The 23363-nt window shown below is 41.5% G+C and overlaps 1 protein-coding gene across 4 annotated transcripts; it reads right to left on the bottom strand.

Annotated features, from left to right (window-relative positions):
- Positions 1-1573: 1573 nt before the first annotated feature.
- Positions 1574-21829, bottom strand: LOC129379828 (transcription factor 7-like 1-B). Of its 4 annotated transcripts, none has more exons than XM_055060728.1 (13): positions 21304-21829; positions 20971-21214; positions 20825-20894; positions 17875-18011; positions 10859-10936; positions 8851-8968; positions 8538-8622; positions 7624-7698; positions 5657-5779; positions 4728-4893; positions 4470-4577; positions 4334-4382; positions 1574-3440 (listed from the first exon to the last, which is right to left on the bottom strand). In XM_055060728.1, the coding sequence occupies exons 2-13, from the start codon at positions 21130-21132 to the stop codon at positions 2929-2931; spliced, it is 1683 nt and encodes a 560-aa protein (XP_054916703.1). In that variant the 5' UTR covers positions 21133-21214; positions 21304-21829; the 3' UTR covers positions 1574-2928. The 4 variants fall into 4 exon arrangements, with proteins under 4 accessions (XP_054916703.1, XP_054916702.1, XP_054916704.1 ...); XM_055060727.1 differs by having other exon boundaries at positions 20971-21205; XM_055060729.1 differs by having other exon boundaries at positions 20971-21205; positions 21360-21829.
- Between the last annotated feature and the right edge of the window lie 1534 nt (positions 21830-23363).

Here is a 23363-nt window from a genome sequence, read left to right as displayed (position 1 = left end):
TTAAAACAATCATAAAAAGTTTGGACTAAAATGTGTACTGTCTTAGTCCAAACACTAAAACAGTAAAACCTTAAAATAATGGGTTTAATGAGCAAAAACATTTTAAATGGATATACTTACTGTTTATGATTGTAGAACAAGAACTGTAATTTGGGGGGAATATATTAATTAGTTACTGAATGTCTGCTGACTTCTGAGAAATGGAGTGCTCAAAGTTCATTAGATATGAAATACTCATTCTATCTCTTTCACTTGTAAGTGAAAGAGGTGAAAAAAAAATTAACCAGAGTAATTTAGGGTTACTCTTATCAAAGCTGATTCTGCAGGATGTGCAGATCTGAACCCAGATAGAGACAGCTGCTGTGATGTATTTATGTGGCAACAACCTGAAACTTCAAACGTAACATCTAGAGCCACAGCTCTGAAGTCAGTGAGGAGTCCTGGGTTTTGGGTGGATTGTTTTTTAGTCATGGCTTCACTCTGACACTTTTGAGTAGGGCTGGAACACATCCAGACTGGAGGGACTGGTTGGCTATAGAGGTGATCGGTGGAGCAATACTGGAACATGTGCCTTAACCAGGGCAGTGGAAAAGGGGTCAAGCTCACACCTGGAGAACTTCATTTTCCTCATGATCTCCAGGATCTCTGTTTGGATGGTGGAGGGGAAGGAATGAAGTGGCTGTGAGATTCCAGACTGGCTCAGCCCAGCTGTTAGCTGGAGCAGAAGAGTTGATTTTAGCTCTGAAAGTCCAGGAATCTATCACACTGATTGTCTGTTGAATGAAACAGAATGATGATGACCAATTTTGCCTCTGATCCATGTTGGAGAAATGTAGCAACTGAACTTCTTTCAGAGATTCTGTCGTTCTTTCATTAAGAACCATCCCAGGGTTTATAAAAGGTCCTGTCTGGCTCTTTGCCAAGTCCAACAACTAGAAATAAATTACATAATTCTAAAATAGAATATTTGAATATTGAATTTTTTCCACATCCACATCAAATACTCAATCTATTTCAAGATATTCAACAAATAGATAATACAACTGAATAGATGTTCAATAGGAAAAGAGATGATTTTGAGCCAGGATTCTAAAACCCTTCTAAATATATGACTAACGTTGTTGTGTAGCTCCGATTGATTCTACCACATAAGAATTATGTTTTTTACTTTTTGGGAGGATTCCAGAAAATATTATTGTGAGGGAAAGTCTTGGTTTTAGGTTCCTGATCTTCTGATTACCATTCTGAGAGACAGCCTTCGTTTCAAGCTTCACCTGCTCATCAAACACGTCCCTGGCCTCGTTCAACCCAAGCATGGCATCATCCATCTGAACTGGTTCTCCTCTTGTCTGGAGCCAAACCAAATCAGTCAAGGAAATCTGTGAACACGCATTTATTTCCGCCTACTTCCTTGTATGGATTCTGCTCCTGAGTTGTTTGAATTACGGAAGTGTCTCTTTCCTTCAGCGTGCTCCGATAAACGAGACCAGACATTTTACACAACAGCATGAGTCGCTCTTCACCTGTAAGCATTAATTCATTTATGGTCTGTCAGGAAATGGGTCGGTGCTTTGAAAAGGTGTTTATTGCTTACAGATCTCTTCTGATTTTTCTTTATTTGTCTCACTTAAAGTAATGTTAAACAAATGTTAATTTTGGGATAAAGCCAACATGAACAAATAAATAAATAAAAACACCCAAAGCCAGCAGGTTCTGTGGGAAAAATAAATTTCCTCTTAAACCAGTTGGGACTAGTTGTTCCACTCTGGACAAATTTAGTAATTGTCCATGCATCTTTAGCATCACCCTAAGCCAGAGATTTTGGCAAACTCTGTTTTATAGCAATGTTTTAAGGTTTTTGAATGTGCATGTGTGTGTAGGTGTGTGCATGTGTGTGTGTCAAATGTCAAACTAAAATGCATGTATTGAATTTAAATCTAGATTTTTACTCAGCCACTCAGATTTTTCTCTTTGGAGCCGGTGTCTCAGATGGGGACTTTTGTAAATAAAAAGTGGCCTGCTCCTCCTTACTGGGCTAGTCTGGTATGAGGTCATGTAGTAATGGAGGTCAAAGTTCACTCCCCCTTATGCTAAGGAAACGTATGGGGTAGGGTTAAGTTGAGACCGATGCTCCGGAGTGAAAGCCTTCGTCATCCAGTCTCTCTGGCAGAGACAAAGAAAACATAGAAATATGAATATACAAATTGTTCAGCCCATTTTAATGAATCATATGACTGATTTATTGCTTATTGTGACAGGTTTAACCATGTCCTGATTTAATTAACAGACTGGAAATAGACTACAGGTTGTCTCCATAGAAGCATAGATCTTTACAGATGCTACATAGAGGCCTGCAGTTGAAGCTGGTGACAGAAGAAGCTGAAGTTTGGGTTTAACGCTTAAGATTCAGGTTCATAGTTAGCATGCTCTACCAGTGGATTCTTGGGTTCTCTCTGGGTACTCCAGTATCCTTCTCAATCCAAAAAGTGATAGGTTCATTGTTGCTTTAATATCTCATTGGTTGTTCATCCAGTTTGCTTTTCTCTGATAGACTCCCCCTAACAAAGTCGCCTTTCCTCTTTTAGTTACGATTAGCAAAATGAAGTGATTTTTTATTGGCTAAATAATGAGAGCATGTTTGTATTCTGTGTGAATTTATTAACATGAAGAACCATCAACTAGCTTAACATGAAGCACTACAAAATGGAAAAAAAAATCTCAAACCTCAACTTCACATAAAACCTGTTTCCTCCAAGTAAGAAAGTAGAAAAAGTGAAATAGTCAAAAATACAGATTTTAGATGCAGTCAAATATTGACCAAATATGTCCTTTTCATACTGGTATAAAATATGACAAATCTATAAAAAGTAAAAACTAAAAAATAAAAAAGCTTATTTACAGCATGTAGAAAGAGGCACATTTCATGTTTCAGATCCTCAGAGCTGATTGGCTGTTCAGAGGAGACAACTCATCAGTGGGAGGAGGAGGGAGGGGGAAGAAAGAAGGGGTGAGACAGTGGCCCAGGGGAGCTCCTGGAGGGGGGGAGGTGGGTGTGTCTGTGGAGGAGGGTCCTGGGGTGATGGTATTGCGGCCCACTGAGTGGGTGGTGCGAGGGGGCTTGGTGGTGAGGGACAGTGGCTGCAGTTGCTCACCATAGGGGGAGCCGTGTCCGCTGTGGCTGTAGGAGGAGTGTGTGTGCTCGGTGTGTGTGGCAGCCGGGCCGGCGGGCGAGGCCAGCGCCGTGGTGGGGGTCGCCGGGGAGTCCAGGGAGGAGGCAGGGCTGGCCTGGGACAGCTGGGTGTGTGTCAGATGAGACACTGTGTGTGTATGCGTCAGGTGAGGGCGTGTGTGTGAAGCTTGTGTTAGCGGAGTGTGTGTGTGTGGAGTCTCCTCTCGAGGTTTCTTTAGCTGTGCAGGGAAGTCGTCTGCTGCTGCAGCAACTGCGGCACATAAACACACAGACATACACAATACAGAGTGTGAGAAAAGAAAGAGAGAGAAAGAGAGCTGAAGCTGGAACCTCAGGTCAGATCCAGGTTACAGCAGCTCCTACATGATTCATTTATAACTGGATGACTGATTCAGGAAGTAGCTTGTTTTAAATTGTCAATTAAGCTGAGGCTCCATCATTCATACCAGTCCTCTTCAGAACTCCAGTCTGCTGATAATGATAATGTTCAGGTTTGTATTATTTTTCTGGGGACCAATAAGCATCCTTATAATAACTGATGTGATAAATGGAGTTCAACAGATTTTTCGGTGGGTGTATGCATACAGGTGGAGTGGAGACTGATGCAACTAGATTGAACAGATCAGGCAAACCTGGAAATAAATTTCCTATCATCTTGGCCACAACAAGCACATCATGGCAGTACATAACTGATAGATGTGTTTCTGTGTGATGGAGGTGCCAAAGATCCTGTCACTAACATGAACACAAAACCCATAAATGTCTGGGGAAAGTGAGAGGTCTGCAGCTGCTGCACTGGTTTGGTGCTTACAGACAGAACAAAAGCTGTGCTGGATGAGGAGCCTCCCTGACTCAGGTTTAAAACTTCTCATCTTTTTGTTTGATTTCTGCTTGATGCCTATTTAAAAGCAACAAGACTTTAGTTTAACCAGTTGGGAAGAAAATAAAACTAGATTTGTACCATTTCATAGGAACAAAAACTAAGGTGGTTCATATTTAAATAAAAATGTTCCAATTAACTTCCTGTGTCTGCAGTGGAACACAGTTCCTCCATAACTTACAAACCCCAAACAGACAGCTGATCACTATAGCCATGTTCTACAACATACAATAACTGAATAACTTAGCAATATGTCATCTCACCTTCCAACTGAGTTTCACTCTTCACCCTCTTCCTCTTCTTCTTCTTCCCCTGCACAGACATGAGTCAGGTGCGGTAATGTGATGGTGTGTGTTCAACAGTGATGGTGTGTGTTCAGCAGTCAGTCAGTCTACTCACATAGTTGTCTCTAGCTGACCAGTTGGGGTACAGCTTTGAGTGCAGCAGTCTCTCTTTGCGAGCCAAATCATAATATTTGGCTTGTTCCTCTTTTGACAGAGAATGCCACTGTGTACACATGGTAGCAGAGGGTAATTAACTTAGCATACACACACACACACACCCGAATGGTGCCTACCAGCTGACCATTACATTTGGTACAAGTTACCCGAAGGAGTTTTTTTGCTATGGATAATGTCTAGTAACAAAGCGACTGACCCGCTGGCCCAGGATCTGGTTGATGGTGGCACTCTCCTTCACTTTGCACTGAGACACAACTTTGGGCCTCTCCTCCCTCATGTAGAGCATGAAGGCGTTGAGCGGCTTCTTGATGTGGGGCTTCCGCTCCTCTTCCTGGTCATGCTCGGAGGTGGAGGGGGGCTTCCTGCAGGGGATCAGAGGAGGAAACATCAGAGTTCCTCTTTCTTGAACTCTGACTTCAGGAAGTCATCACAACATGGCTCCTCTTAAACCTTTGAAAGTTTTCAACAGCGATGCACTGAGAAGTAGCTCATATGAGCTCAATAGATGGGCAGTTCCACCAGGTGATTGCTAATTGATGGTGGCTAGTCTTAAGGAGATGAGTGGGGGAGAGCTGCTCTGTGAGGTGGAATCTTAGAAACTACAGCCCTGAGGAGGAGCTGTGCCTCAAAAACAGAGCTTGGTCCATCCAGGCATTTAGCAGAGCTGAATGGGAATTAGAGAATTTCTCCAACAAGAATGAAAGAAACAAGGCAACACCTCAGGTGTGTTTTGATGAGGGAATAACATTATGGCATGTTAAAAAGTTAATTTTACATATGACTGCCTGTTTGAAAAGAAACTACGAAGGCCATAAAATATTTTTAAAATTGGTTTTAATTTTAGACATTTCTTCTGTGGGTTGACCTGAATTCAGAGTAGAGATAAACAGAAACTGTAAGATACATCAAACAAAAACTTGTTTGACATCAAACAAGATGTCAAACAAGATGGCTGCTTTGGGTGAGCTGACATCACTTTTAATGATGGGAATCTAATGAATGCACTGGTGGAAACAACACCTAGAGTTTCTAAAAAATGAAATCTTCAAAAACGGAGAATTCACCAGTTGGATACAACGGATTTGCCACTCAGCCCAACATTGCAAAGAGTGTGGTTGTTGTTACCCAGGCTGCTGGATGTGACTGGCTCCAGGCTCCTGCTTCACTGCTACGGGAACAATAGCCGGATGGGGAACCGACGTCTGGGGGGCCGGAACCAAACGTGGTGAGAAGCCGCTTGACACCAGACTGCAAGGAAGCATTCAGTGTTCCATCAAACCCTGCTGACCTCATCATTGCACGAGTGGTAAACTACACCATCATAACATCATTAAATTACGCATTTTGTTTTTTGAGAAGGCTGTTCACTTATTAATTGATAAACAAGAGCACAGCTAGAACGCAGTAGGACCGGCAGAACTTCATGGTTCAGTTTTGTTCTAAACCATACCCGGAACACAAAGAACCTTTCAGTAGCTGTGACTCAGCCTGATGTCTGGACCGGCCCAGAACTATGGCAAACTGCCACATAAAACCTGATGGAGATGGTTATCATCATGGTGTCCTAACAGCAAAACAAACCAGCCGTCACTGAGGAGTTATGATGACTCATCCATCAGTAAATTCTTCCACTCAAAAACATTATGAATGTAGAGTCCAGCAACACTCAGTCCAGCTGACTGAACCTTTGACTATCAAGCAGGCTCAACCTACCCACAATTTGCAGGTCCTGTTTCATTAGGCTACCTGCTGCAGAGTGCACTTAACTGACACTAAGAGGTGGGTGTCAGTTTACTGACTCCAAAATGTGTGCAACCATGTGAAACAGGAAGGAACAATCACAGTTCAGAGATAGGGAGGAAGTTGAACATGAAATAATCTGGCAAATTCATGAATTCAGTTTATTATTGTAGGAATATTATTGAAATGTTCTGTACTGATTATGTTAGGGATGCAGCTGACCAGCTGTCTTCATACTTGCAGACTGAACACAGGGTCCTGTTTTGGGATCATTGTTCTATCTGCTCCCATATAGTCATTTTTTAAATATATCTCCTACTGATAATTATATTTGTAGAGACAAAGCAGATCATTGGGCCTCCTGGTGTTTTGGCAAAATCTTAGGATGACCTTTGACTCCGGTTTTAAGCTTGGAAATCATGTGAGATCTCTGATTTCGTTCTGTTGCTGTTAATTGAGAAATACTGTTAAACTTGGGTCTGTTTGCTTTCATCTGAATTTCTATAATGCACTCTACATATGTTCAACAGAACATCCCTGGACCAGCACCAGTCTGTTCAAAATGCTGCTGCTAGGCTCTTGACTAGAATCTCACATCATCTCATACTCCTGCCTCAGTACGACCGGGTGCAACGGCACAGTCCATGACAAAAACGACCTGACCCGAGTGGTGAAAACCGCCCAGAGGCAAACCTGGACAAACCTGGACCTGGATTGGAACTTCATTTATCGCTGCAGGTGGACATCTGAGAGAGTTTGAATCGAGATCTCTTTGAAACATCAAGAGATCTAGATTCTCTAGATGTTTTTAAAACCCGGAGAGTTTTAAATCATCTTTACACAAAATTATCTTATGAAATTCAGTCAAGGGGGTAGTTATTATAAATATCAGCTGTTTTTTTTTTAACCAGCAACAGAAAAAAACAAGATACAGTGCAGACTGTGTGCTTAAGATAAATGACAAAGAGATCTTTGGAGATTAATAGTCAGCCTCTGTTCTAAGTAGATATGCACCAAATATGTAGTTATTTCTCAGAAAATGATTTAGAAAAAGAATAAATATTACTTGACCTTTGTGCAGCAATGTGGATGTTGTACTGTCAACATTTATGGTGACCTCTAGTGGCAGACATTTAACACTACAGCAGATCCAGTTAATCTGCTGGATCAGATCTAGTGGAATTGTAAACAACTAGATAAATGCTAGAGATAGAAGTCCAGGTTTTGTGTAAAAGCTGCTGGGAGTCCAACTCTAGTCTCTATCAGACATGATTTAGAGAGATAAACCTGAAACAAACTAAGAGAAGTAGTACAGATTAATCCAGCATCAATCAGAAGCTTACAGTTCATACCTGGACATGGAGGCATTCATGGCTAGAGCCGCAGGGGAGAACCCCCCCGCAATGGGATACATGGGCTGCCCCGGCCTGCAGACAGAAACACACACATACATACACACAGTTCAGTTAGCTTCAGACTTCTGAGTCGCACATCAAAGTAGCAGCAGGTCGATGTGTTGGTTTGCACGAACACACTCTGCTGAGGAATCTCTGCATGTCCAACAGGTTTAACGAGTTCAGTGGAAACAGAAGTCCGCGGTGTGGAGGAGCAGGATGTGGAAGGTGGTATGGATGGCATGTAACAGGACATGGCAGTGTAACAGCAGTTAAATGGAGGAACTGAATGCATGCAGAAACCTTTGAAAATCCCTCTATAATTAGCAAAGTGGTGCTCAACATTCTCAGTAATGAAGATAAAGATGGATGTGTTGGAATGGAGACCCCTACAGCTGAAACACTGGAGGCGAATGCAAAAGGCAACAGAAAGAGAAAAATCCTATGCGTTTCTGATCAGCGAACACATCGTATCCATGTGATCACTGCTCTTCAGTGTCCGTGCTGTTGCCAGACTCCAGCTCCACTACATCCAGTCTCAGTGATGCGTTCATTCAGGCAGAGAGAACCATTAACATCCAGGTTGAACACACACAGGTTCTGTTCTGTTCCGACCAGCAGTACAGTGAGGGATGGGCTACATGCACAGAGAAACTCAGTACAATATTTTATGGTGTTTATAGAGACGCACCAATACAATATAAATTCCAATATTAAAAAAATTATTCTACATTGTGTATCAGTGATGATGTGTTCGATCCAAAAGGGAAGATCTATTCAGTCCAATTGCATGCTTTATTGTTAACACTGACAGGATCACAAGGCCTGTATGTGTGTAAGAGTGTGTGTGTGTGTGTGTGTGTGTTACTCACAGCCAGCCCAGTGGGTGTGGGATGGGAGTCATTCCTCCAGAAGACACAGGATAACAGGCAGTGTGAGGGCTCCTCGACATTCCTGCTTCAAAAAAATAGAAGAACAAGTCAGAGTCACAGAGGAGAGACAACATTGTACAGATGTGTCTTGACACTTGGCAGCAGGAAGCAGGCAGCAGAAAGTAGGAAGCAGGAAGGAGAAAGCAGAAAGTAGGAAGTGGGAAACAGGAAATCGGAAGAAGCCAGCAGCAAGTGGAAAGCAGGCCACGGACGTAGGGAGCAGGAATGCAGGAAGTAGGCAGCAGCGACTTACCAGGCTCAGGAGAGAATCCAGGAGACGCCCTCTGAGGGGAGAAGGCTTCTGGACTGTAGGACAGCAGGGGGCGGAGATGGGTCATGTGGGGATGCTGCACCACAGGGACGCTGTTGGACTGGAGACGAGACAGAGGAAACTCAACATGTTGGTGTTTCAGCAAGTTGCTGCTGCAACACCAACAGCAATTCATCAGCATCATCTGGAACTGACCGGGTTAACACTGCTGGTGTGAAACAGCTGCAGTCCAGAAAACCTGCTTCACATCCAAATCTTTTCACTAAACACAAATGGATTTCATCTGAGAGACACTTGGCAGCAGGAAGCAGGCAGCAGAAAGTAGGAAGCAGGAAGGAGAAAGCAGAAAGTAGGAAGTGGGAGACAGGAAATCGGAAGAACGTAGGGAGCAGGAATGCAGGAATATTTTATGGTGTTTATAATCCAACATTGCTCTTCAGTGTCCGTGCTGTTGCCAGACTCCAGCTCCACTACATCCAGTCTCAGTGAAAGTAGGAAGCAGGAAGGAGAAAGCAGAAAGTAGGAAGTGGGAAACAGGAAATCGGAAGAACGTAGGGAGCAGGAATGCAGGAATATTTTATGGTGTTTATAATCCAACATTGCTTGGATTAGTTGACAGAACGATCCACATCCACGATGTGGATCGTTCTGTCAACTAACTGCACTCTACCTTTTCTATTTATTTCACATTGAGAAGTAACAGCAAAACTAATTTTAATGTGAAACATCCATCTGTGTGGAATTAATCTAGTTATTACATTCACACATCAGGTGAATGTGATCCAAAGCTGTTTTTTCACCGCAGTCTGAATGGTCCAGTTCTTATCTTTTCACTCCAAAAACATCTGACCTGTGCCACTTCCACATGTGGAACTAAATTGGATGCACATCAGATAGGTTTCAAAGTGCTAACTGTCTGAATGGTCAAGTAAAATTTTTAATTATGTCATTGACCTGAGACATGCGTCCATAAATCTGGACATATAGAATGGCAGAATATTATAGTGATTATCAATTATGAACTTATGAAAGCAGTTTGTGTCAGTGAAGCACATCACATCCCAATCACACGACTCCTGGCTCTGTCTACACATCCAGCCTTCTCTACAGAAAAACGTCAAATGTTGTGTGAACTTTTTTCACAGAAAAACTTTTCTAAAGCTTCATCAAATAGGATGAAGTGGGGAAGAACAAAAGGGGCTCACTGATGAAGGATGTGGATCGTTCTGTCAACTAACTGCACTCTACCTTGGTTTACAGTCAAACAGGTGAAACTGTAAAACAGACTAATTTCTGGACTGATTTTTCATTTTTATTAAACAATCTGAACAACCAGATGATAGAAAAACTATGTTTGTAAAGAGGACATAAAAAGTAGTAACAATTCCACTTTTTTTTCTTAATTAAACTTGATTGAGAAATATTGTTTTGTACTTGTACAGGGTTTAAGAGCCACTGCTGGATGTGGGACGTTTCCGGTGAACTGCAGAGATCAGAACCAACATGAGCTGAGAGGAATAGAGAAAAACACATCTGGATGGGGAAAAAAATGTCTTAATCATGACTGTGACTATAATAATAATCATAATAATAATAATAACAATAATAATAATAATAATAATAATAATAATAATAATAATAATAATGGAGGAGGTCTGAAAAATTCAAATGATTGGAAAAATGAAAAATTGTTGAATATTTGCAAGTCGTTGAATCATTACACTGAACACACTAGTTGTTTTGCTGATAGAGTTCAGTCGTTTCTCTTCATTGATAAATAAACAGTTCATGTTAGTAGATCTACTGCCCTCTTCAGGCAGTGAAGAAGTACTGCAATGTTGGATTAAAGTAAATGTTTAATGATTAAGTAAATGTTTTATTTGTGCATGATGTTTGTTGAACATTCCACATCCTCTCTGCTGTTACAGCAGCATAAAAATGTGGGAAACCCAACATGCTGTGTGTGTGTAGCAGAGAGGGAGAGTCTTACCAGGTGTGCGGGAGCAGCAGAATCTCTGATAGTTGCTCTTCCTGGGATGTCAAGGAGAGGCCACTGAAACGGCAGGTACTGTGGGGAGACAGAGGCTGCTGTCAGCTGTTTTATTGTCAAGGTGTGGTGCACTTTTATATTCAGACCATTTTATCCATTGTTGGCTCACAGACAGAGCTACAAAATTGGGGTGTACCAATATAAATTGGCCAGCCGATAAATTGGCACCGATATCCTTAATATTGGTAGATGAGTGATCAACCGATACTTGCATGTGAAGCTGGTCTTATCTACCTAGATCTCAGGTCTATAATCAGCAGCTGCCCTCTTGTACTCTACTGTGAGAAAAGTTTGAGTGACAGACTGGCCCACCAGATCACGTCTGCACATTTGCAGTTCTTCCACTTTTGCTAACTCAGCAACTTTCTTGCAATATTTAGCAACGTTCAGACAAAAAAACCAAACAAAACAAAAACAAAAAACAAAGTCATTATTGGAATGGCTCAGTCAAAGTCTATACCTAAATCCAGTGCATGATCTATGGCAGGACTTGAACCATTGATGCTCTCCATCCACTTTGACTGAGCTTCATTTTTCCTTTTACAAAGAAAAAATAGAAAAACCTTCAGTCTCTATATCAGTACAGCTGAAGCAACACTCCCAAAACATGTATTTTGGTATAAATGCATTTATAAATGTATAAATGCACTGATTCTATCTAGCTCAATTGTAGAATGGGTATCAGTGACAATGTGTCCAATACATCAGAGCAGATCTATTCAGTATAATTCTATGCGTTGTGCTCTCAGCAACAACATCTGTTGTTTCTGTAGCAGTTATAGTTTCTTTATTATTTATTTCACATTGGCTGTTTTACTCCTAACTGCACTGAATGAACAAATGAAAGTTGTTTTTACATGTTTATGCATTTAAGTGAGCTGCACTAGTGCAAAGTTATCAAATTAAGTTGTAATTCAGTACATTTGAGAATTTGTTAAAAAAAAACATTTTAAGTTAATCACCATCTTTGGCCAATACTACGACTCAGATATCGATATATGCATACCACACTTTTCAGATATTATTCTTCCCCTTCATAAAGGGAAGGGTCTGTCAGGCTTCCCAGTAACAGAGGTAAGCAGACTTTCGGAAGGTGACGATTCTGTGGGAAGCAGAGGCAGAAGGCAAGATGGGAAATTTAAATGACCAGCCTCAAGAGGAGCAAATATTCCCCCTGGGATTCTAACACAAGATAAGGTGGTTAAGTGTCCTCCTCTCCTCTTCATTTGTCACTTGTTTACATTCCCCACTGCCCTCTCAGCCCCCCCCATCGATGCTGAGCCACCACAGCAGGAAGCTGCCTGCAGATAAGAACTCAGAGCTGATGGTCCTGATGAACAGGCTGCAGGGTGGACATGGGTCTGCTGAAAGGCCCTTTAGTGCTTCTTCAGCTGTGAGTGACGGCTACAGGCTCTCAACTGTGACCTTTGACCCTGACTGACAGAAGATAAACCAAAGCAAGGCAGGGAAGCCTTCTAACGCTAACCCGACACTTTCAGCTATTTATATATGTTGGAATATTGATTTATGATTTGAAAATGAGTCAACAGCTTTCACCATGGCTGGAAAGTAACAGAGGAAGATTTTAGCTGCTTGAGTCATCAGCTCAAATAACAAGAGCAACAAAAGTGAAAGAGGCAGGGCTGTGCCTGCCTCTTTCTTTCTGTTTTAGTCGTAGTTAAATTACTACGACTAAAACACTGAACAGGATGGCCCACCTGTATAGATCATCACTGGGGGTCACCTGAACACTAGGCGACCTTTAAGTGCAGACATTTTGCACTTTACACAGAGAGTACATGGCAGAGATAATGGAATTAATCAATAAAAAGTAAGGATTTCCATCTGAGTATCATCTGACATGGAGGCATGGAGGGTTATATCAAACCCTACTTCCATCATGGGAGAAGAAGTGGAGGAATACAAATACCTCTGTGTTCATCTGGACAACAGACTGGACTTGTTGAAGAAGCTAAGATCCTTCAAGGATAAGACTGTTGAGAGCGTCATCTTTTTTGAGTCAATTGTTGAGGCAGCAGCATCAAATTCAATTCTCTGAACTAATGACTAGGAGGCAGAACTCAAAATAAGAACACCAAAAACCATGTTAGTCTCATCAGCCTGGAACTACGTCAGACAAACATTTAGGCATGAATGAGCGAAACCTCCTCCCCCCACACCAGAGCAACAAGACCGGCCCCTGCACACAGCTGGTCTGTGGCCCAGGCCCGGCTTCAGCGCTTAGAGGAACCTGAGGATCAGCGCTAACTGGATCCAGCTGCTGGAAACACCACAACACTGCTCTATTCAAACATACACACACACACGCACACAAACACATACACACAATACAAGCCCATTACTGAGCCTCGGGTATGGATCTGAGCTCAGGGGAAACTTGTTAGGATTACTGCTGCTTATGAGCAGCAAACAGCTCAGGTTCTATTCAACGAACCAATGAGATGCCAGCTGAGAACGGCTACAGGAGTTCGGGGAAAATCCGGGAAATCCTGATCTGCCTTGGGTGGTGAATTTTTGACTCAAGTGTCAGAATAATTTCCTCGAGCAAGTCCATCAGACATTAATGATGGAGTGTTTCCTGAAGATGGATTGAGTCATTAGTTCAGAGACCAAAGCCAGAGAGGAAGCATCTAAACACACTCAGGAGCAGAAAGCAGCTGAAACATCTCTGGAGTCAGAAACAGAAAAAGTGACAGATTTATAAGCAGGAAGCAGCAACCTCTTCTGGAACCTCAACCTGAACCTAACTACAAGACAGAATGGTAATAAATAGTAATAATTATAATATTTGGTGGTCACTCCAAAGACAGGAGGCAGACTGTAGAGCAGGGCATTCTGGGTAAAGCACATGACCATATACAACTACAGACAATTTACCAATTGTTCAGAGTGGGACAGATGTTTGCAGATTTAAAATCTCTCATTTTTAGAAAAAAAAATATATATATCAAATCTATTTAAAAAAAACTCTGGGAAGGTGTCACTATTGAAAAAAATTTGGAGGTTATGTTCAACCACTAACATGAGAGGAGCTGGCTGGAGAAGAGAGTCAGCTCTGGCTGGGATTACCACCAAGTGCCCCTAAATGAGGAGTGTCCAAAGTGTGGCCCCTGGATCAGTTGTGTTTGCTCTCCATTCCAAGAGCAGCACATTGTGTAACCTGACCTGGGTCCCCCGAATCTGTATGACTGATTTATTCAAGTTGGCTAAAAGGCAAATGTTCAATGCTTGCCTCAGTCAAAATAAAACAAAAATTTCATCAAGCTCCCAAATAAAAACTGCATGTATTATAGTAAAGATGGTTTTATAGGCCTGTGTTATGTTTTGGATTTGCAATTCACTCTAAACAAAGTTTATTAGCCTAAAATATTTTTAGGGGTGTGAGGGTCACGTTTACTTTCTGTGCAGAACACTAAAAAACTACCAACAAAAAAGTGACTCACAGATCAGATCAGATGTCAAATAATTCTGACATACTGCGGAACATTGTTAGCTATGCTGTTAGTCGCCTGTCGCTGCGGTGAAGCAACATAAACAAGGAAGTGTGCATCAGGCAACAATGACCTACGATAAAACAGAGGTCAGAGTGGAAAAATGAGGAGGAATCATTTCACTGAGAGTCCAAAACCATTTACAGCTGGTCACATTCTATTATTATTGTTATTTTGTTCATTAGCTTTCAGCCACAATATCTGGAATAAAGACTCATCGCCTGTTCTCCCACGCATGACCATGTGACCAGCATGTTTTCTAAAGAGGCAGCATTTTAAGTGACGAGCAGGTTTACAGGTTAAATCATGAGCAGACGGATGAGTCTCTGAGCTGCAGCGGCTTGCGGCGCTGTGGGGAGGAGCCAGGGCGTTATGGGAGGAGGGCGAAATGAGCAGACAGGTCGTCTCTGTACGCCGCCTCCTGCTTCCTGCCTGCACCCATCAGCACAATAAACAGTCTGTATTATAGTTCAGCTAGCGAGCAACCAGCAGAGGTTTGTTTACAAAGACTCTGCTTGAGATAGCCGGTCCATCTCCTCATCCTCCATAAACACTCCCAACAGTCTGAGGAGGCAGAGAGTGACTCCTCTCTTCGAAGGTCCGATAAACAGCAGAACAACTCTGGTTCTGAGGCTTAATGTAGCCTTCAGAGGAAACAACGGCCTCAGTGAATGAATGAAAGTGACAGCGTGTCATCACGTCCCACAGGGGCCTGCTGAAGGTCCATCACCAACACCAGAACCAAGAAAACAGCCGAGAAGAAGGTCAGCAATGGAAACAATTAATCCACTACTGAAATAATCAACTACTTTAGTAATCAATCCTTATCTGGAGTAGAAACACTCCCTCAATCAGACACACATCACACAGAAAAAAAATGACACAAAAGTCTGCAAGGCAGCAAAGATGTCTGACGTGCTGAAGTTCATGAACGTGATTTGGCCCACCAGCTTGGTGCCCTGATCCTGCCAAGCAGCAAATCAGCCACCCCTCTCTGGTCCAGCTGTCAGAGGGAAATGTCCCCCATGGCTGCATAACACAGTAATACAAAACTTAGTCATACATCTATGATAGTTAGAGAGGGAGAGAAAAAGGTACAGTAGAAAAAAATAATTTATTGAAGTGATATACAAATACAGTTCATAATAATAAAGATGAATAGAAAACATTTTCAAGACTTTTTCTTTAGGAATATTCTGTCAAATATCTAGACATGTTCAGGACAGCTATTGATAGCAGACTGATTGCTATTATTAAAGTAGGGATACACTTGGGTCTGACTGATCACCAATATTTAAAGAGCTTGACTGATTTTGGCCTTTAGAAATTTGTTTCTGAACTAGATATAGAAAAAAGTAGCAAAGTAGGCAACAGCAGACAGGCTATTGTTATACACTGCTCTCTCAGAATGTTGTGGTTGTAGAAAAGATTGGTGGGTAAGACAGGTTCACATGAAAGTTTTGGCATATGGTTGATCACCCAAAATGAAAGAAACCAGGCCGATAAAGCAGCAGCTCCTGTGTAGCTGCCACTGGGGTACACAGAGGGCTTAACGACCATTCAGACTCTGTGATGGACAACAATGAGCCAGAAAGAGAAAGGATGGCTGCTACAAAACTGAGGAATGCAGGTGTTTGTGTGAGGAAGCTGGGCTGAGTGTTTAACCTGCATGTGTAGCTTAAATAAGTAAAGGCAAGACTTCCAAAAACAAACATGGAAAGGACAAAGAAAGGCAGACTTCAGCCCTGAGTCTAAAGGCTTCAGATGCAGCGTCATGTGAGGCTTTAGCTGTGAGTTGACAACTTCAGTTAAGCTTTTCCCCTGAGGTCATCACCTCAAACTTTCCTTTGCTGTAACACTTCACATTAAATGTCCTGAAACTTCTCCCACTTCCACAGAGCCAACATTTAAACATGGTTGGGTGCAGAGATGTATTAAACCATCAGACAGCGGTCCCTAATCCAAGCTTATCCTCAAAAACGCTGTAGGGACAGGAAATTGAGCAACACTCTGCAAATCCTGCTTGGTACCTGGCAGCTACAGCAGCTAATCTGCAGCAGAGAATCAGACGCAATCAGAGCTCATTCCTGCTAGAGGCAGGCATGCAGGCATGCAGGCAGGCTGTGTCCAGGCCTGTCTAACACGCCACTATTACAAAGCGGGTCAGAAACACACACACCGTGCACACACAGCAGACCTGCAGGCGGTGGTGCCGAGGCCTCAGTTCGCTAAAATATAATATCCCTGTAATATGAAGCAGCAACTGCAGGTTTCAGCTTCCTGAGCGGCCCTTTAGTGGTGTCGGTTTCTGATAAGGTTTAACCAGCAGGTCCCTGAGGAGCCTACAGCCGAGCCAGAACACCCACACATGACCAGAGCCTCGCAAACTCATTAAACTTCTTAAACTTCTTCACGTTCCGCTCTTTTCCTGCACAAATCTCAGGTGTTTCATGAAGATTTAATGTGAAAATGCAACAGAAAGTTTACACACATGGTTTAAGGTTATCTGTCACAGTTTTTCTTGATTGTTTACTCATAAATAGTGGTACTTCAGACACAATGACAACAATCCATGCTTTACACTGAAATTGCAGTTGTAAATCACACTTTTTTTCAAAACACTACACACAATTTCCTGCAATGGCACAAAGTTCATATGAACGGTGTGCAAATGTTTTTTGTTGAAAAAATAAAATATATTTATTACACTGTATTTGTGTGTTCCAAAAGCTATATTCTAAAATATTTTACAACACACCTGCATGTACTATGTGGAGTAAACGCAACACAGTCATTATGATGAATGGAGACGTGTTTTACACCAAGCACCTCAGTCTTCAACTGGTGCTTATGTCTAATCACACGAGGCTCTGTATGTGAATCTGAAAACAAAATACAATTTTAAGAAGATAGAACATTGTTTTGAATGTAAAGTTTCATCTTGCAGGAGAATTGGAGGGTTTTGCCCATTGTGTCGGCGTGTGTGTGTGTTTCTGATATGTGTGTTGAATTCTGAGAGCATGAGGCATTCTTTCAGAAAATGTATGTAAACAATCAAGAAACACTGCAATAAGAGCTTCCACTGTCATCCAGAACATGTCACTGTGGAATATTATCTCTGATGTCCAGATATTGAACAAGTAGCAGGTCAGACTGACAGTCTTCAATAAGAGGTCTCTTCAGACTTGTTGTAACACTGCCTGCTGCAGACATCCTGTCCCTGCACAGCAACTCTTTGAAGAACCTTTGAGTCATGACAGCCTTTACCTTCCCTTTGGGATGAATAAAGTGTTTAACTGAACTGTGATGGAAAATGTTTTTTTATTATTATTATTATTATTTTTAGAATTCATCAACAAATAATGAACAAACAATCAAGCAAGACACATAAAGAAGCAGGGTGGCATTCTGATGGTCGGCCATCAGTGTTTGGTGCTGACTTACCGTCCGGCCGCTTGGGGCCAGAGCTCCGTTAGTGATGTAGGGGCTGCAGAGGTTCCCAAGGTCCGAGATCATGAAGAAGGGATAGCCCACATACGGAGAAGGCTGGAAGAGGCCCGTGTCATACTGCTTCCGGGGCCCTGAGGAACAACATCAGCATTTAGCTGGGGGAACCTGAGTCTGGGAAACTGAGTCTCCATTAAAAACACTGATTCCATATCTGATGGGCAGACAGTGAAATGGAAAAGGATTCATACCTCTTAAACTTTTCTATATTTTCTCATATTACAACCACAAACAAATATTTTTTATTGGAATTTTATGTGAAAGACCAACACAAAATGATCTACCACTGTGGAGTAGAAAGAAAATTATGATTCAAAATATTTTTTACAAATAAAAAAACGAAAAGTGCAGTGTGTAGAAGTATCCAGCCCCCGTTTCAATCCTCTGTGAAACTAGGTTCTGCTTCTGTTGCAGCTGCTAGTCTTTAGCTCTGACCAAAGCTCCGTCTTCCACACGTTTGCTGTGTCCAACATGACTTCTTGCAAAATGAACTTCATATGGTTTTCTTTTAACAATGGCTTTCTTCTTGCCTCTCTTCCATAAAGACCTCATGTGTGCAGTGATGACTAGTAGTTGTCCTGTGGAAAAAACTCCCCCTATGAGCTGTGGATCTCTGCATTTAGTCCAGAGTCACCATGAGCCTCTTAGCTGTATCTCTGATCAGAGTTCTGCTTGTTCAGCCAGGAAGTTCAGGTGGGTCACAGTTGTTCCAGACTCTTTCCATTTCCAGATGATGGACTGAACAGTGAGATGTTGAAAGCTTGGGAAATCCTTTTATAGCCTAAGCCTGTTTTAAATGAAAAAGTCTTGAATCATGCATCATTTTCTTTCCACTTCACAGTTGTACACTACTTTGTGTTGATTCCAGTGAAATATTGATGTTTGTGGTTGAAATGTGACAAAATATAGAAAAGTTCAAAAGCTATGAATAATTTTGCTAACCACGTTATTTACATGTTTAACTAACTATAGAATGAATATTTGAAAAAAAAAAAACATTAAAAAATGTCAATTAGGATTGAAATTCAGTGACAATGACAACATGAAAGAATGTTTAATCATCATTTTGCATTCTAGGTAATGAATGCAAAATGCTAGCGCTTCCTTCTAATGTTTCAGATATCTGAGAATTAACCAGAGATGCTGTGCTGAAAATGTTTTCTAAGCTGTCAGTTTCAGCCAAAAGTAATGACTCTGTCACCATGACTACACCCACTTATGTAGAATCACTTCAAACCTTCTGGAAAGGTGGAAGTAATTTTAAATGGCTTGTGTGTTTGCTGCCTCAGAAATGCAGCAGCCTATTCAACTGTTCTGATTTGTTCAGAAATTAGCTCATAATCAACAATCCTGGGAGCTTTGACTGTCTACATCTGGATCGATCAGGAGATTCACACTTTCTTTTGGAAGAATGTCTAGATAGTTGCAACAGCAGGAGTTGATGGTTCAAGCCCTTCAATATGGCCCAGAAGGCTTAAGGCTGAACAAAATGACAAAAAGATTCTCAAGGCAAAATCTATTTTCATTACCTCTGCATTGTACAACAGTCACACATGTCACAGGATATGTCAAAGAAGAGTAGAAAAGTGTAAACTAGAGATGTACCAATCAGGCTTTTCCTAGCTGATGCTGATTTCCTGTTTGTGGTGCACAAAGTGGCTGACTGCTCAAGCCACTTTGTTTCGAGAGAAAGTGAGCAGCAGAGCTAGAAAACACAGGAATTACAAGATGGAGAACTGTTACTTATCAAAGCATGTCCCTAAATTTGATCTGATTGCTACTGCACTTAAAAGTGAATCCATGAACTGATGACTTTACAGACTCAAGATAGCAGTTCTTAAACTCATGTGTATGTTTATTTTAGATTTTGTGAGGACCTCCATCAGCATTCACATACTGCATCTGTATGGGACAACCTTGAAATAAAAGAAAATTTTGACCAAAAAATATATATAAATATTTCAAGGATCACTGAGCTAATGAGGGAACAATCTGCCGTTCTGACTGGTCCACCTCCAACCATGCCAATAATCTGTCAGAAGCACAGGCCCAAATGTGGAACTTCTGCATGAATATCTAAGTTCTACAATGTGAGCAGACATTTGTTATTTAGGGCTGAAACATTTTATTAAATAACTGATTATTGAAACAATAGTAAAACAATTTAGTTATTAAATAATTGTTGAGTTATAGAGACTCAAAGAGGTAATTTGCTGAATGAACAAGAGCAGCAATTAAATAAAATCTTTACAAAAATAGTTTGCATTGAAGATGAAAAACTATACATCTGCCCAACCCCAAACTCCTCAAGTAACAGTTTTTGCTTGACCTAGTTCCAAGTTCTGTAAAAAAAATTATCTTATTAAGCACCTCTTGGTATTCAATTATTAATAAAAGATAACCACCATATCAGCACTACTCTGTTTTGATGTTCAGTCCAGCAGAAAGGCCTGAGCTCTTCACATGTTGATGCTAGAAGGATTTTTTAGTTGTAGATGCATTCTTTGCTACAAGCCATCAAACGTTGACTAAAGGAATGCTGTTATTGCATTTTGGTCAATCACATGTTTATTGTTATTTAAAAATGAATTATTTGCATATTTTTTAATGCATGTCTACTCTTATGTAAATGGCCATAAATAGTTAAATTAAAACTCTGCAAAATGTGGCCATTTTATTTCAATTACGTTATTAATCCTCACAATAATCGATAGAATAATTCATGGCCAAAACAATTGTTAGCATCCCCAACGTTTTAGTTCAAATTTCAAACTGCAGCTCATAACTGTTGATCTAACACTGTATGAACTATTTCTTTGATTAAGAAGTCCCATAGAATTTTTATTACTAGAAGCATCATAACCCAGAATGCCATGCTGCTGCCTACCTTCCTGGAACAGCTGGCCGTGCCTGGCCCTGCTCTCGGCATCTGGATGCGGCTTGGGGCGCCTGTCTGCCTGCACACAGAGCCACAGCAGCATGAAGACACCCGGAGCACAGCGGGAAGCATTCACGGACCTCTGCTCAACTCACCGAGTCAGAGCTGCTGGTGGTCTCCGACTCGTTGACTAGGGACGACTTGACATCATCCAAGTCCCGCTCCGAGGACACATTGGGTTTCTCCTCCTCGTCTTTGAAGGCAATCATCTCATCGTTAGCCCCCAGGTCGTCTCCGTCTCTGCCCAGCTGCGGCATGTTGGGACGTTAGCCGCGGAGGCTAATGGTGGAGGCTGAACTAGACCCGAGTTGGTTTAAACAAAATGCGACCCTGGAAAAGCTCACACAGAGCATTTAGCTCACGTTAGCTGTGTGCCGAACAGAGCAGAGCATTCGTTTGAGTAAAATTAGGCCTATTATGTTTCTCACCTCTATCAGGAGATATTGAAACAATCCTAAAAGTCTCGAGCAAGTTAGCTAGCTACCTGCGGCGTTCACGGACCCTTCAATTCCTGGCGTCGAATTCCTGAGATGTGGAAGTCTCTCTCTCGTCTTTTCCACTTGAAAAACTGTCCATATAAAACACAGCTCTCATAAGAAATGGGGAAAAATATCATAAACGCCACTCATAACACACTCAGAAGCCCTGACATTATAAGACCGAGCCCAGTCCAAAAAAGTTTACGTCCACTTCTGCTGCACGGTTACTTTACTGGAAAAAGTCGAGACTCCTGATTCAATTCCCGCATCTGTAGTCCGATTTGGAAAAAGCATAATCCCCAAAACAATGATTTAATCCGTGTTTATTTCCGTACAGATGCTGGTCCTAAGGGTACAGAGGCGTGGGAACAGCCAGCCTGGTTGGCGTCTCTGAAGTAGAGTGGAAGTGGAAGGAAAAGACTGCGGAGTGGAGCTGCTGTCGGATCAGAGCGCGCGTGGGGAGGGAAAAAGTGTAAGGGTGAGGGAACTGATCTGAGAGCAGCACAGTGAAGGATCCACGGCTGCACGAGCTGAGGAACAGATCACTGAGCTGATCCCACATCAGGGCCAACAGGTTGGCACTGTTTGTTTGCGAAGGAGGCAAAGAAAGGAGAGGAGGAGTTTAGATGGGGAAAAAATGTCCTTTCGAGTTTAAAGCAGCAGTTGCACATTTTTCTGACCTTATGACCTACGTGACTATGAATGTGTCATGTTGCCAGCATGTTCAATCACACACACTTCGGCCTCATAAACTTATATAGTGAGGCCTAACACCAAGAAAGTAGCCTGAAGTAACAGCAAGTAGGAGACAGGTCGCTACAGTAAATGCAGGTTTGTTTCTTTAAGTTTCTTAAAACGAATACAGCAAAAAAATATATAATAATTTAAATACGAATATTTCAGTTCAGAAAAACAATTTTCTGTGAGAACAACAGAGCAGATTTTGAACAGGAACAAGAATAGACAACTTTATACTCATGAAATTTGTAAAGACAATAACAACTACAGATAATGTAGAATATGTTTTAGGCATATCTGATCTGAGACAAGTTGTTGATTTTCAAATATGATAAAGGGAAAATAAGGATATATTGGGAGAGGAGTAGCATTATACTTGAACTATAATAGTAAAGAGTGAACTACAGAATTGCAGGACATTTCAATAAAAACGTTGGTATTCAAACAGGCTAAATATGGAGTTCCCCAAGGTACAGTGCTTCAAGCAGTGATGTTTCTTTTGCATATTATTGATATTTGTAAAATTTCCATAATTTATGTTTGCACATACCGCTGAAGTATTTTGTCATGGAAATGACTCAATTCATTTACTGCAGACAATGGGAGAAGATTTACATTTTAAAAACTGGTTAATGTTAAGACTATATGATCTAAGATTAACAACATTTATAGTTTGGTAATTTACAACTAAACTTTTGTATGTCTGAATGAATATGTAGGAAATGTAAATAAAGATAAATGTCGTGTTATGTTTAACTGTAGAGTATGGCCGAATGAGCTGCAGGGGAGTGTATGTTCATAATTTCTGAAAGGCAGGAAGTGAAAAGAAAAAAATATTTTCAAATCAAAACTTCCTTTGTATCATCAGGCACAAGGCTGGAGCTCCCTCACCAGGGTAAACCCTCACTCAGTCAGCACAGACCTTTTACTGAAGATCTGTAGAAACATTTCTACAAGAATGTGGAACTAGGAATTTTCAGGAACACTTCCAAACTCCAGGACTTCTGGGAGGTTCTATGTCTTCAAAGGAAAGATTTTGAAAAAGTTTCAACACTATTTCTTAGTTTTTACTGACATTTCGCCACAGCTGCCTTTTTTGATCAGACATATCAACCCATCCTGCTGCCCGTAGCTGAGAACTGTCTCACTGTGGAGGTGCAGCATGCAGCAAGACACACAAATTTGTCCTGCTGCAGGACAAAGAGCACATAAACATAGCCATTACTGGTCCCACTCACAATTCAATCGGGGCCCCATGCAGAGAGCAGCCT

The sequence above is a fragment of the Poeciliopsis prolifica genome, unplaced genomic scaffold, assembly GCF_027474105.1.
Source record: "Poeciliopsis prolifica strain line A6 unplaced genomic scaffold, Auburn_PproV2 SCAFFOLD061, whole genome shotgun sequence".
NCBI classification, from domain to species: domain Eukaryota; kingdom Metazoa; phylum Chordata; class Actinopteri; order Cyprinodontiformes; family Poeciliidae; genus Poeciliopsis; species Poeciliopsis prolifica.
The sequence above is the reverse complement of the archived record's forward strand: the minus strand, read 5'-3'. Positions and strand labels throughout refer to the sequence as shown.